This window comes from Astatotilapia calliptera, chromosome 14, assembly GCF_964374335.1.
Source record: "Astatotilapia calliptera chromosome 14, fAstCal68.1, whole genome shotgun sequence".
In the NCBI taxonomy this organism is placed as follows: domain Eukaryota; kingdom Metazoa; phylum Chordata; class Actinopteri; order Cichliformes; family Cichlidae; genus Astatotilapia; species Astatotilapia calliptera.
Window position 1 is genome coordinate 17868521 of NC_137435.1, and position 15524 is coordinate 17884044.

At 37.3% G+C, this 15524-nt stretch overlaps 1 protein-coding gene across 2 annotated transcripts; it reads right to left on the bottom strand.

The window, feature by feature from the left end:
* Positions 1–4102: 4102 nt before the first annotated feature.
* fxyd6 (FXYD domain containing ion transport regulator 6) lies at positions 4103–15470 on the bottom strand. 2 transcript variants are annotated; one of them, XM_026193302.2, is made up of 8 exons: positions 15254–15470; positions 7801–7857; positions 7440–7466; positions 6361–6393; positions 6117–6191; positions 5857–5893; positions 5689–5738; positions 4103–4456 (listed from the first exon to the last, which is right to left on the bottom strand). In XM_026193302.2, the coding sequence occupies exons 2-8, from the start codon at positions 7847–7849 to the stop codon at positions 4419–4421; spliced, it is 309 nt and encodes a 102-aa protein (XP_026049087.1). In that variant the 5' UTR covers positions 7850–7857; positions 15254–15470; the 3' UTR covers positions 4103–4418. The 2 variants fall into 2 exon arrangements, with proteins under 2 accessions (XP_026049087.1, XP_026049089.1); XM_026193304.2 differs by having other exon boundaries at positions 7801–7854; positions 15254–15393.
* Between the last annotated feature and the right edge of the window lie 54 nt (positions 15471–15524).

Genomic DNA, 15524 nt, shown 5'->3' on the forward strand with positions numbered 1-15524 from the left:
ATTGTTTCATAATGACCAGCAGATGTCACTATAAACCCATCCAGCAATATCTTACCTTGGATTTGCCACAGTTTCTGATCTTGTTTCCTTGAGAAAAAAGCAAAACCAAGTGATAGTTAGCTCCTATCAAAACGTATGGATAGTTAAACTACTCCATTATTATTAGGATGTCCTAAAAACTCCAAAATCCAAAATACTTCAGTGAGAGTACTGACAGGGACTAGAAAAAGACAGCATATTTCTCTGTATCTTCATTGGCTGTTCACACTCAGCCAGCCTTTCCAGCCATGTCCTCGGCAATCCTCACCTTAGGTGTTCCATTTGTTAGGGCCTTTGTTTCTATTTTCCTTTCTTTTCCATTGAAACACATATGAAATCTTATACAAACACAAAACACAGCACATATAGGATGGGAATGCTGTCTTACCTGCCAACAGAATGATGGAAAGGAACACAATGACCCCGGCAAAGATCAGACCTCCAATACGCAGCTTCTCATAATCTGCAAATTCACAAAGCGCTCTGTCACTACACCATTACTTTCCACCCCCTCACCCCCCAGACCCCTAATCCTAACGACAGAAACTGACTGTATCTTGCTTTCTACACACTATGATGAGATACACTTTTTTAAGACGTAGTTGCTTACCATATACAAAGTCTGCATCAAGGTCAACATCTGCACCTATTGAAGGACAGCGAGTGGAAAGAGATACAGAGCCAGTAAAAACTGTTTTCTACAGACACATAACTGCAAGCTGCATCAAGCTCAAATATTGAAGCTATTTTTCACTGTGTTGTGATTTGGACACATTCAAGGCTCAATTCATTGTTTTATTTTGTGCACGTTGTGAAAACAGGGTGACAGTCTAAATTGGTCCATTGTCTGAAGTTGTGCACAGACAACAAGCTCTTCTGGCAGATCGTAAGTGACTTTAAAAGTCCAAATGTTTCTTTAAATAATGATTCTGTATTCCATTATCAGCCCCTAAATTTGTTCTCATTTTACTGCCTCCACAAATGCACTGTCATATAATTTATTATATCACCTTATTACCAAAAAGCCAGAGGCATAACTAGTAATGCAGAAATTCTAAGTAAGCATGATTGACTGTGAAACAATGCTTAAATGCTAGAAGGTCATATTTTCCATGACCAGTGTTAACCTTTGTATTGTTGTTCATAATATTAATAACAATAAAAAAGGGAACTTTACACTCCCCTGATATATGACTAACATGCTCACTTGTGGTTCTGACTCAGAATCACAACAGTAAGTTTAGCTATGACCTTGCGAATGTTATGTCACTCGAATGCGTCTGTTTCCTTGCCCTGGCGTTTGTTCATAATGAGCAGTTCAGCTGCTGTGTAACTCACCTTTAGGAGAAGACATGTTGTCTTGTCTTGTTTGTGTGTTCAGCTGGTCAAACTGCAAAAAGATAATACAAATAGGTTTTTTTTTTATTTAAAGTGTGCGTGTATGGGGCGATGGGGGGTTGCATCTACCAACCGGTGATCCACCAAGGTCCACTGTTTTAAATTATTAAACACAAACCTTTGTATTAATAGCATTCCCACCATTGGGTCTGGTATGTGAAAGCGTGTGTGGGTTAAAAAGTTTGTGGGCATTTTGTTTCTACAGCCCCTCTCTTGTAATAAAGTTTGACTGTTCTAGTAGCTAATTTAACTGGGCTTATTCACTTTAGATGAGAGGCAGTTGAAAGGCTTGGAAACTTTATATGTCCTGAACAAATTGCCCTGTGGGTTGCCTACTGCAGTCTTAATGGCAAAGCGATTGCCTTGATCTTCACTGAGAGGTTAATGGCAGTATTGATTCTTCTTCCGCACCCATTCTGCCAACATCTTTCACCACCCCTCCCCACCACCAAAACCACACGCATTCCCACAAACAAGCGTTTCTTGTTTGATCTCCAAGTCTTTAATTGTTAACTTAAACAGATTAAAGAACTGAGACTTTCCCTGGCTCTCTCCACTTACTTCAAGCATGCCATTGTGTGCATTGTGAACTTCAGTTCTTTAATCCTTTATGTGCCTGGGCCTTTTCAATGCACCACTGAGCATAAGGGCATACCAGGCAGTTACTCATTAATATATTACAGCTCCAATATTCATTAACCTTGAACCTTGCACAGTCTGATAGAGGTTATAGATAGAACATGGAAAAGAAGCTGCTGTGACGACTGCCTAATTGATATATAGTGATTTTGGCAAATAAAGACAGCACCCCTAAAGTCAAGCACTACATCACTGCTATGAGATTTCTTTAAAAGTGGGCATCTAGCAGGATATTTAGTAAACAAACTACTGTCCTCTAAACCCAGCTTTACAACACATATTAACTGAGCCATGAGAACATGTTTTGGACTATTTGGACAGCCTGCATTCAAAGGTTAAACTTTTCATTGCAGGAATGCCGGTAATTCACATTTAATACAGAAATAAACACAGAGATTAACTTAAACCTATTAAAACATGTATCTTCCATACATGATCCAGCTCTAACATTTATTTAAATAATTTTAAGGTAACAGATTATTGTGCCACATTTATTTTAATATTTATTTTAAGAGAGCAGTCACTCACCTGAGCTGCAGAAGGCTCTGTATCACCACTGTCCAGGTGTGTCTGCGGGTGGCCCTGTCTGCATTTCCAGACCAGACTCCCACAGTAGAAATCCCCACCCACTAAACCACCCCTCCACGCTCAGGCATGTTTTAGTTCAGCCGCTCAGTTACATATTTATAGTCTCATAAAATTTGCAAGCTGGTGCCAATAAACAAAAGCTGCTTCAACCTTTGGAATCGTAACAGAAAATGCGGCATGTTATAGAGTCTTCAGGTGGAGAAATCTTTCCCTGACACATGGTTTCATAGCCCCAAGTGACAGTATTATAACCTTGACTGACATTGATTGGAAAACAGCAGAGTGATTTCAAATGCTGTTTGACGTTTGCATGTAAATGAATGTTTATAGAAAGTTCCCTGAAGAAAACAATAAGAATCCAAATTCTACAACAAAATCAGGTTTTCAGCAAGATAAAAACAAAAAAGAAATAAACAAAAAAATACACGTTTTGTGTTCCGCCACTTTTATTTATGCCAAAGCACAACAGGTTGCCACACAACAAGGCTCTTGTGTGAAGAATGAACATATTTACTTGTTTAGCTGTCATGTTTAATTTCAGACTTAATACTGGTTAAAACCCGACCTGGCAGCAGGGTGACAACAAGGACTAGTCATCTATACTCTCTCTATAATTTGGCTTACATTAGGCTACTATTAATGTAGTCTGGCAAACAAATAATATCAATATCACGACTCTCAAACTCCACAGACAAACTTAATCTCTCTTCCGGCAGTGTAATGCATGTCTAGTTATTTAAAACATCATGAGACTGACTAAACAAATAACAAAGAGAAAAGAACGATACCCTGGCTCGACAGATTTGTGGCACCAGTGAGTGTGTATGGGAAAACTAATTATAGCCTGCTGGAGACTAGCTAATCCTGACGGAGCCAGTGACAGAGCAGTGGAGTGGATATGTGGAGAAGGTGGCAGTGAGATAGCTGATGCAGAAGCTTCCTCCACTATGAACTGTTAAACACTGCGGTGGAGGGGCCCATGCAGGCACCTGCACACTACTGTGCTCCCTCAAGAGAGCTGTGGCAGTTGAGATTGTCTTATATAAGGCTCATCACACTTGCATGTAGAGATGCACATGCACTTGTGATGTACACACAATCATACACATACAGGATATGCATGCACACATAACTACACTCATGTGGCCACACAAACACACCCAGCCATTCACACTTAAACGTAAATGAAGATATTCATATTTCTGTGAACTGTCAGTACTACTTATACACATATCGTATTGATACATATATATACTGTATATATATATATATATATATATATATATATATATATATATATATATATATATATATATATATATATATATATATATATATATATATATATATATATATATGTATGTGTTATATTCTAACTGTGGCAAAATATGACGCTGGACAATTAACAAAACAATTAGGAACAGCAGGTCACACAAGATTTGAAAGTCTTCTTTTCTTTTAAAGACAATCTTGCATTAAAGGTGCTACTGGCTACGACAATGAAGTGGAGACACGGTCACAGAAAGGCACAGGAATGGACAAGAGCACAGGCAGCGAGGGAGGGACTGGCATGATCACAACGAAGAACAGCAGGCACAAGAATTATGTACATATCAGCATTACTCCTCTAAACATATACCTCCCCTCTTACCCTATCGCATGACCGGTTATAATAATCACCCACACCTTCACTATTATTGTAGACAAGTATCAAATAAAATCTTCATTTCAGAAGGTAGTTCTTTAGAGTTGCCTCAGTTCTCTGGTGGAGTCTCCTTGGCAGCTGCTGCAGCTGAAAAAGGTCAATGATGAGTGAGTTAGCTGAAGCGAACATGCAAAACATTAAACTTGCCTAGAGTTATTTCTTGTTAAATATTCCTCTCCTGTGCCAAAACATTCACTCACTTGCAATCACTTGAAGGTGAAGGACAATGCTTAGGGCTCTGCTGCTAATTGAGGGCCATTAAGTATGCAAGGAGTACCTGGATTTTGTACTTGTGACCTTATAACAAAGAGCACTACTGTAGAGTATATGTATTCACTCACTTAATGTACAAGGTATGCACATTTTAGAGTGGAAGATACTCTTATAACTCACACAAGTTAACTCATGCAATTCAGTAAAAATGCTATAAATATCATATCAAAATATTCAATTAAAACACATAGTCCATATGCTTTCTTGAAAAGGTGTACTTGAATTCAAACCTTGATTGTTCCCCAAACCTAAAGTAGTTTTGTTGCATAAGTTTAACCAATTTTCACTTTAAAACTAAAAATAATATCTTAAAGAAAAACTTTCTGGTCTAAAGCCTAAAGACAAACTTTCTCCCTGCTACCTTGTGAATCACTGAGCTCTTCTTGAAGACGGCATGAAAAGAAGCTAAGATTCACTAAGATTTAAAGCAACAGGTGCTGAAACATCTCTTTAAAACATGGGTTATATACAGTGGACTAAATCCACTTTAAAATGAAAAGTCTAAGCAATATTTCTAAGCTAAAACTTGAAAACCACATAATGGGGAAATACACGGTATACACCAACTTTTTGTGGGGTGTAAGAATATATGTCCTCTTCAAGATGTTATTTAAAAATATTTTTGAAATATATCAAGCACTGTTATGTAATAATGACAGTAATAACACTGTTTATATTTGCACTTTTTCTTTTATAGCATATCGTAAAGTATATTTTTTGCTGTGATTTTACTGGTTTTATGTGACCAAAGGATCACAATGCATCTTCCATCAGTAGCTTTAGACAAATGGATAACATGAGAGCAGAAACACTGCAAAAAATGATCCCACATTTGACTGATTGTTTAAAAGCCTTTTAACTGTAGAAAAAAAAAAAAAAAAAAAAAAGCAGATATTGCAGATATTCTGAAATGTAGCCAAAAGGAGCAGATTTCCCAGTTCCTGTGTTCTATGGGCTCTCTCAGAAGGAAACTTAATTATGGATGTATGTCAGAGGGTGAGCTTGAGGTGAGGAGGAAATGACAAGAGTTAAAATGTGCATCTTACCCTTGGAGACAATCAGATTCTCCTCCTGTGCCTCTTCATCTCCGGGGGCCCTGAAGAGAGGATCCACAGGTTGTCATGGTAACTAAATCAAATAGTATGACCCAAAAAAGCTCTTCATGCAGCAAAAAAAAAATAATTTCTGTACATCAGAGAGGGACACTGACATACCTGGGCTTCTGTTTAATACCACAGCGGCATCGCCGACCTGGAAACACATTAAACTGTCAGCTGTATTGTTCTGTTGTGAACGAAACATCTGTGTCATCACTATTAAAGTGTTACGTGAAACAGCGCGTAAGAAAGGTCATGGAGTAGAATGATGTGAAAATTCTATGAAAATGCAGTTTTTTATAATTAAATTGTAACATTTGGTTATAGTGGAGAGCGCGTGTAGACATGATGAAACGACACACACAAGGTTAACTTACTGAGGATTAGAAGAATGCCAAGTGTAAACAGCACCACTGCAAATGCCAATCCCCCAATCCTCAAGGTCTCATAGTCTGCAGGAGAAAGAAAGCAACAGCAGGGGTGTAATTTAATCATTGTTTATCGCAAATAATGCTTTATAAAAATTTTAATTTATTTATTTTTAGGGATTTACAATGAGTCTATGTCTATGTAATTACTTTCAATGTGCTAGTTATTTCAGAAGGTTTTGCTTTAACTTACCATAAATAAATGGGTTTTCAGATGTATTGGTTGCTGCTAACAGGGAAACAAACACATTTATAAAACCACAATGAGAAATCAAAACACATTGTCTCAGTTGCAAGCCTGTATCACTATTATCAATACACTTTTCTGGGTGTTTTGTGACAAAATCCATGTCTTTCTTCTTTTGTAATCTATATAATTATTTTTATGACTCATCTTGAAAATTAGTCAACTAAAATCAGCTTTCCTAAGGGTATTGGTAGTCATTCAGGAAATTATTGCTCTGTTAATGAAAATGAAATGGATATAGAAGACCACTAACTCAGTGATCTGTCTCTCTCCTCAGCTAATACAGACTGGAAGAGCATGTGTTTAAAAAGATAAATACTCTTTGTTTGATTTTTCAGAAACAAAATGTTATTGTGAACAGGATGTTTATCTCAATAACAGTATCTCAGGATATCTCAGTATTTTTGTTTGTGCTAAAATGACTATACTAAGCCTAAGTCAGTGTGTTTCTAGTTTCAGTCTGGAGTGGCACTGTAAGCTGAAACTCTAATGTAATAACGAATTGTAACTTCACACATTATCATATCCAGCTTACATAAATATATACACAATATAAAACACATGGTACTTATTTAATAGATTCTTGTTATTTATGTACAAATATTTATAGCTTTATATGTCAATAGGAGATAAGCTGGGGAAAGCTGGCATGAAACAATATTGCATATAATAATATCACATATTAAATAGATTTCATATAAAATGTCATTTACTTCAAGCAGTGATTTTTCAGTAATAGCATTATGATGGTTTGACTTTGAAACAGTGCTCTTTAGATGCAACACTTTAGATTTCATAGATTTTGAAATCCTATATATTTATCATACTTTATCAACTCTATTTCTTGCCAAATTACTGCTCATATGTCTTCAAAACTAGAATCTGTTTGGGTTAATAACTTGGTCTGGTAATTTTAAGGCTCTATCAGTACATCCGAAGAGTCTGATCTAAACATGAATAGATCATCAGTAAAGCACTTAAGATCAATGTTTGACCCCATTAGAGACCACAGGAAGAGTACTCACCCCCCTCTGTATCAGTGTTTGTTGCAGCTGCGAGGCAGAGTGTTAAGTGGTTAAAGTGAAAAGGTGGAAAGAAAACAGAAAGGGGAAAAACACAGGAAATTAGAGGGCCATAGTGAAAGATGAAAAACATATCTTTGCAAATTCAGTCCCACACAATAAGAGACCAGGCATGCAATCAGTAAAATCCACACTTAAACTGATGTTTTTCTATGGATTTGACTTGTCCACCCCCAGTCCTTTTCCATGAAATGTCACCGCTTGCACCAACACTGCCTCCCTATGGACAATCGGCGAGTGTGCATGCATGTGTGTTTGTATGCATGGATGCACGTGTGTGTTGCATGAGCAGGGTTGTACTTACCAGTCATATATACAAGGAGTGAAGAGACGATGAGCAAAATAGTTTCCATGGCAACTGCTGACACAGAGTAATGAAAAAGAAAGGGGGGGGGGGGGTGAGAGAGAATTGAAGAAAGACAAAATAGACAGTTAGGGGGATTTTTGTTGTTTGTTTGTTTGATTGTTTGTTTTCCCCACTCCACTCCAGCACATTCATGTCTGCAGTCTGGTACAAAAACAGCAACAATGAACATGCATTCAAGGTATACTGCGCAAGATGATGACCACACAATTACGCACCTATTGAGTGAGAGGAAAGAGGACTCACATCACGCACAACACTTGCTCTGTCCAGCCTTTTGGAGTATAGCAGATGTCAAATGCTTGTGGATACAGCTTTTATCTTGCACAATGATCTGTGTTCAGAGCCATACATGTTCTCTTTTTCTGGCAGAGACTGCTTCTTCGTCTCTGTGGGCATCACACAACCTTGACCTATTTTTATGTAGGCTATTCAGTGCGCACCCACGTGCAGACACACACCATGTCTGCTACAGAGATATCTCTTATGTTCAGGCAACTATAATGTTGTTATGTCCAGGCAAACTATAATGAGCTAAAATATTTTATGTATTTATTAATATTCAGTTTATTTAATTAATCATTTTTAGACATCCAAGGTATATGGCTCCACAACTCGCTATGTTGGAGTGTCAATCAGCCGGTGGGTTCCCCACTTTGACCCAGATTAAAATATCTAGAGCGTTATTACGTGGGTTGTCATGACATTCTGCACAGGGAAGGGACGTTTGTTTTTCACAATATCATTAACACAATTCACGGTAACATAGAAATGAAAGGTATTACACATATGGATGGATGGATGGATGGATGGATGGATGGGAAGTTTTAGCAGTTTCTAGACATTAAATGCTGCCTCATGTTGCTTGGTTTAAATCCACTGAGAAAAACTTGTGTGAATAATGTTGGGTGTCCCGAAACTTCTCAGTGTTAAAGTAAGATTTTAGAAAAGTTGTGAGATTGTAAAATCTGTCCTTGAACACAGTGCAGTAATCCAAGGACTACAGAATTGGGCTCAACTTTCAAGTGCTGAAAAAATATGCATCAAGTTGTTCTATACCCTCAATTAACAATATTTTTTTTTACAACAAGTCAATTTATGAAATTTCTTCCCTCCTAGTTATTCTGTGATCAGTTGTAAAGGGAATTATAGTAAAATTGAAACTCAGTTAATCAGTTTGCATTCTGACATCATCCAGACCATCTGGTGATAAAAATTCAGGTGTGTGAGAATGTGTAAAATGAACAGATTTGGTCTTTTTTGGCTGTGTTTTAGCATAATGAATGAGTCTCACCTTTGACCTCTAGTGTTTGAATCTCTGAGACCAACTTAGACCACTTTCTTGATTTTATTTTGTAGCATGTAAACAAACAAAAGATATGGCAGGTTCAGTTAATCTGTTTATGTTTTTTGTCACTCTAATATCATGATACCACTGTACATGGCTGTTGAATGCAAATACGTGTCATGGATTAGTGTTTAGTGAGCAGTCCAAAGCCCTATCAAATTAGCTTGTGCAAATAAAGTGTCTGATAGATTGTTATACATCAGCTGACAGTGACTATTGACTATAATCCTTCACTCTAAATGAATATAGATGGGAAACACAGCATGACAGCAATGGATTTGATGGAGCAGAACAATGCTCTGTGTGAACTAATAAAACAAAACAAGTCTGCAGTTCAACATGCATGATCTATAAACAAACCATGGGATGTCTGCACTGCACCTTCCAGAGGTTTTATAACCCATACTTTAGTACTGTTAACGGAGAGTATCGACTACTAATTCTAAGAGAACTGAACTGGTCCTCTGATTGACTGGGTCTATTTATGTCCATCTAGCCATCTGTCTATTTGCCTGTGTTCAGCTGCATCACTTGTATAGGACATAATGCATTTAAGCAAACAAATTATCCCATTATGGTCATTAGTTGTAGTATGAACAACAGCATTCCTGCGCACTTGCAATTTGTATGTTGTGCTCCGCTTATTTGATTTGTGAGCTATAAACAGATCTAAACAGCACAATAGTAACTGGGACATTTCTAAAATGATGTGACATAAGATGACGATGGAGGAACAGATGAAGCTGTCCCATCCAATAGAATGATACATCTGAAACAAAAATCCTTGCATGTGACCTTGAACAGAAGAAATATTTTTTGTTAAATGCCTGTTTCACACACAAGTACATTTCTATAGATTCCACCTTGTGATTCTCAAATCATAAGGTGGAATCATCAGTTAAAGATATTATCAGTTAAAGGTAGTGACATTTGGAATAATATTCCAGCTGTAATAGGAGAATGTACTACCTTCAAATCATTTAAAACTCATCTCAAATAATGGCTAAAGGGGAATCAGATTTGTGATCATGAATTTGATATTAATATATGTTATTTTTAATGTATTTTAAAAATTACAACATTTGTTGTTCTGCATTTTCTTACAGTCCTATGAAATTTTATGCTTTAAATTTGTTGTGTATGGACTAGATTGGTGTACATTGTTTGATGGTGTGTTGAATTTCTTATTTATCGTTTTAGTCCGACCTGCCAGGGACAACAGATGAAAAGTAGCCTTTTGGCTAACTCTGTTTATTTACATTGATATATTCAACAATATGCACTGTCCCTTTTAAATAAATAATATCAATGTATTCATTTATATGTTGCATTATTAAGACCTTTAAAGTTCTATGTAACATCCCAGTGATAGAAAAGAAAATAGCTTCCTTTAGCGCAGGACTTTTTTTCCCCACACCTGTTACTAAGCAGACAAGACAGAAAGCTCTGTCCTCTTTTTTCAAGGTGTGCATTTGAGAAGATTAACATGCAGTTCAACTTTATTAATAAACACTGCATCTGCTCACGTGCAGCATGCAACAGGCATAAAAAAAATAGGTCATTCATTAGCTAAGCAAGTCATCTATGTTTATTTTGTCAAACACTCCTTGTTTCATGGACAATTGTTTAGTTTCTTTTTTTAATCTTTAATGCTTCATCTTTCATGCTAGTTTTACTGTGGCTAAAATCACAATAATCAAAGAGCTGACAGCCGTGATGATGGTTACAATAAAGGAAGGTATTTGACCGTGAGCCACCTGCAACTCCCTTTTCAATGGTCTTTCACTTTCATCTTTCACTCTTCACATGCTGTTAAACTGCTGTTGGAAAAACACTATCAAGGATGATATGAGATAAATAAATAAAAAGGCAGATAGCAAGAAGCAACTGTGCTCTAAAAGATGTTGGCTGCTTGATGAGCCTTTATCAGAAATAATCAATAGTCAGTGAAAGTTTTTTTATCCTCCTGGGCCCACCCACAGATCAGATTTCCACTAAGCCTTTAATTGGTGATGACATCACAAAAATTACATTTATGAACATGATAGAGGGAGAGTGACCTGAATGCTTTTTAAAAGGCTTTTTAATTATAAAAGGAGAAAATGGTTTTTTTCAATGATTTGTTTTTTTGTTTTTGTTTTTTGCAATACCTCAAGTGGCTATTAGTAAATATTAGCACTTACAAGGTGGCATCATTCCTCCCTGAATATGTTACATTTGTTGATGCATTACCACCGGCTGTGCATCAGTAAACATTATGAGGAAAATGTATCATGTCACCTGTGTGTGTGTGCATACACAAGATTGCTTTTATATCAAATAGCATAATCTGAGGTCATACTGACATGGGGAATTGTTCACTTATTCATGTGAATAATGTCTTGGCATAATATGTCTCAACATAATACAGCAAGAGCAATATGGCGTAATGTGTGTCAGCCAGCTGCTCTCTTGCACTGGTAATCTAAAGCTCGATCTGTCACTTTGGTGCTAATGGAAGGAGAGAATTTTGAAAAAGTAGACAGAACCATACCAAGGCTGATGGAGAGAAGTTTGATGCTCTTTTGTGTCCTTCTTACTCAGGCACTTGCTAATGGCATAGATATGACAGTAAGTGCCCAGGGTTAAGTGGCCAGCCGGACAACCTCAGCTGATTTCAGAGTAGCCAAAGATAGTCTGAGGTTAAAGGGCACGCAATCAGCGTCACACAAAATATAGCAAGTTTATTCAGACCGCAACACTCATCCCTCTTTGTAAGGACATAGAGAGCTGTCCCTTGAGCAGTAAAAAAAAATCATCTTGGAAAAAGTTCTGCAACGGTTTCAGCAATTGAGGCATTGATTTTAGATTGATTCTAGATTGATTTTAGATTGCCTGCAAAAAGTCTTGATTTTTAATGGCTGAAAAGCAGAAGAATATTTATTTAGAGTGCTAGACATAAAGATGAGATGTGTAGAAAAATAGTTGATGCCTGTTATTTTACACTACCTTTTTACGATATTGTGTTTGAAGGAATGAAATTCCTTAGATTTGAGTGTTTTATATATAACACTATATATAATCTAGTCAGTAGTGGAGTTTTTATACTTTGCTGCTTACTGTTTCTTTTCGGTTTCAGTCACTGTTCAGTTTAACAGTTTACTCACTGTTAGGTAAGGTTTAGGCACTAAATCCCATATGGAAAAGAAATAGTAAAAACTTATATGATTTACTCATGAAAGTGGCCACTTTCTCATTACTTTCATATATTGTTTTAGTAAGTATCCAAAACATACAAGTTTCATTATATAATTTTTCAAGGGATCTTATATGTGTTTTCACTCTTGTATGTTTTTCATACAAGTTTCACACAAGACAGATACAAACTTTATAAGATTTATATATATCTTTTCCATATGGGATAACTTGGTTATATTTAAGAAAATATCATAATTTGGTTTACAATGTACTTGTATATGACATAAACCAGTAATCTACCAAGTCCTATCAAATATCCCACAAAGGGATGAAGACAAAACATTTATACACCAGTACTAAAATATCAGCTTCATAGGTTTAGCTTAAAATTACTTACTTCTCTGGCCAATATCCATGACCATCAGATGAGTACAAAAATTACAATGACTTTTGTTTGAGTTCAATTTGGCTTCCTTCTGAAGTGTAGAACTTTTGACCTTGGGTGGGTCAGTGTCATATTTTTCCTGTGAGAACGAGTTAGACATTTGGCACAATTGTACTTCCCCATATAATGTATCGTTTGATTGTTTCTGCCAGCCTTTTTCTCCCTGTGTGTGAACATGACACCTGAGCAGTTGCCTTTCCATCTTTCCTCTGTCTAATCTGCACCATTGTTTGGTAATATCAAGTTCCTCAGCCAGGCTTTCTATTTTCTGAGAGTACAGAACTAGAAAAGGGCAGACGTGGTGATGATATCTGTTTGGAAAAGGCAACAACATTGAATGGAGGCTGTTTCCTGTAATGTTGGGACGAGGAAAGGGCAAGCTGAAAGCCAGTGAGACTGGGAGACAGGCTGACAGGGTTAGACATTGTCTGGTAGTACAGGTGAAGGGCATGCAGAGGAGACACTGTCTGAGGGGAGAGGACTGTGGTAGGGCAGCCTGTTGTACTGTAGTGACATTTACAGTATAACATGCAAAGAGCTTTAAAAACAAAGGCCAAGGAGGGACAAAGCAATAACAGCAGTGAGATAGTGAAGTACACAAGGGCAGCAGAGTGCTCCAGAATCACAGAGACATGAAAAAAAAATAATGGTTTAACCTTTGACATTATACTGCTTGGCAAATGTGTAACTCTCATGCAGGAGTTGTGGGGGGAAAAACAACAAGGTCATGAAGGAAAATCCATCCTAAAATGACAGTGTGTGTTTTTACAGATGACCACACCCCACTAACACCAACACTCAGTCAATTCAATTCAATTTAATTCATATTAGTGCCAAATCACAATAGCAGTTGCCTCAATGCGCTTTATATTGCAAGATAGAGACCCTATACTGTAATAATAGTATAGTAGTTCTATCAATAGCCTATCATGTACCAAATGAAACAGAGGTTAGGTGATATTTGAAATTATCACATGACAGATGTTTTTGTTCTTGTTGTTGTTGTTTTCCCCCACTGGCATTTCCTGTGTGCTTCAAAGTCAGGGAAGTGCAAATTCGTGTAGTTTTCATTTGCACCTCAATTTGCACTTCCCTGACTGATACCACACTATTTGCTTTGTAGATCTATTGGTTAGCTATCAGGCGTACCTTTTAACACAGTTTTAAAATATTGTCTGGGATAACTGGGCCATATCTTCCTGTTTCACTTTACACTTTGGAGTAGTGCGGGTGTCTGAAGGAAATTAGTTTGGGTGACTAATAACCCTGAGGCATTATCTAAACCCAATAAATCCAACTAAATATGAAAAGAGCCCTATATATTAACATCAATACAATGTGGGGCAGCTGTACAATGCATGAATCCAAAAAACAAAACAAAACAAAACAAAAAACAGCCTTGACCTCTATATCTACCATTATAATGATGTTACACCACTATGACAGCCATCGTAATTTAGTGTCCAGTTATCGCCATGGTAACTGTCTCCAACTGACAATTGTGGCGCCGAAAGAGAAATGGGTTAAAGCAGAGACAACACTGACTCCACTTAAACAGGAATAAGGGGTGTGGCGTGCATCTTTAAGGTCGAAATCTCTGGCCTCCATTGAGACGATTTCTAAGATAACTGATTTATAAATAAATAAGTAAATAAATAAATAATGAGCGTGACCGTACATTCAGCGGTTGTTTCCAGATAAAGTCGCCTGTCGGGGACAAAGGGAGACCTCAATCACACACACTGATAACCTCTCTATTACTCGTGACGATCCATCAAGGCTCTGAGCTAAGTTACGTGTTGTTTGGTTTGACTGACATAAAACAACAACAAAAAACACCTTGCACAATATGCCTCAATATCCGATGCGTGACGTCTTCGCATTGATCCACTTTTGCGTCTCTCAACCTGTGGATTATCTGATGATTGAGAAAACCCGAGCCATCATCCGCCTGGTGATTTTCCTTTTCACGGAAACAGCTAAACAGCAGTGTCACAACGAACGAGTTCATTTTACTTGAAAATGACAAGTGGATTAATAATGGTTTTTATCCCGTTTTTGCAATATCCGCGTAGCCAGCGATTAGTGCCAACAGACACACCCTCGTGGTACATGTTCGCGTGGTAAATAACAAGCAGCCTTGAAAATGCCAGCTCGATTAGTTATTGTGACCATGTACACCAGACAGGTGGTTATTATTGAAAACAATAATAATAATAATAATAAATGACACCGCACGTTTGCCTAAAATAATTCCACAAAGAAGTTTGCACGAAAGACACAATTTATGCACACTGGAGAGGCGTTATGAATAAAATTGCCTTGCCTTACAGTCCTATTGCACTCATATTCTTTTTAGACCACTGGATCCCTTTTTGTCTTTATATGAATAACACAATCAAATATGTCGCTTATTAACTTACCTTTTGTTTCTCCAGTTGGTTAACAAACTGATATCCAGCTGCAAAAATCAATCAGTTTGTCTCACAAGGACTCTGCTTCAAGTATTCTCATCTGTCAATATGTGCAACCTGCTCATATGTACTTCCCCTGGAAAAATAGATGTGATGACGACAACAGTGTGACTCCTGGAGTGACTGCTTATTTAGTGCGTGGAATCGTCCCTGCCGCTCCCTTTCTGCATCTCTCCCTCTCTCACACACCAGGCACGCTCACCACAGACCCTCCTGCTCA

Excerpts from the sequence above, each read along its gene's own strand:
- fxyd6 (XM_026193302.2), bottom strand. The coding sequence starts at position 7,849 with ATGGAAACTATTTTGCTCATCGTCTCTTCACTCCTTGTATATATGACT. Across the intron at positions 5,894-6,116 it reads TGGCATTCTTCTAATCCTCA|GTCGGCGATGCCGCTGTGGT; the intron begins GTAAGTTAACCT and ends ATGTGTTTCCAG. Across the intron at positions 4,457-5,688 it reads GAATCTGATTGTCTCCAAGG|CTGCAGCAGCTGCCAAGGAG; the intron begins GTAAGATGCACA and ends GACCTTTTTCAG.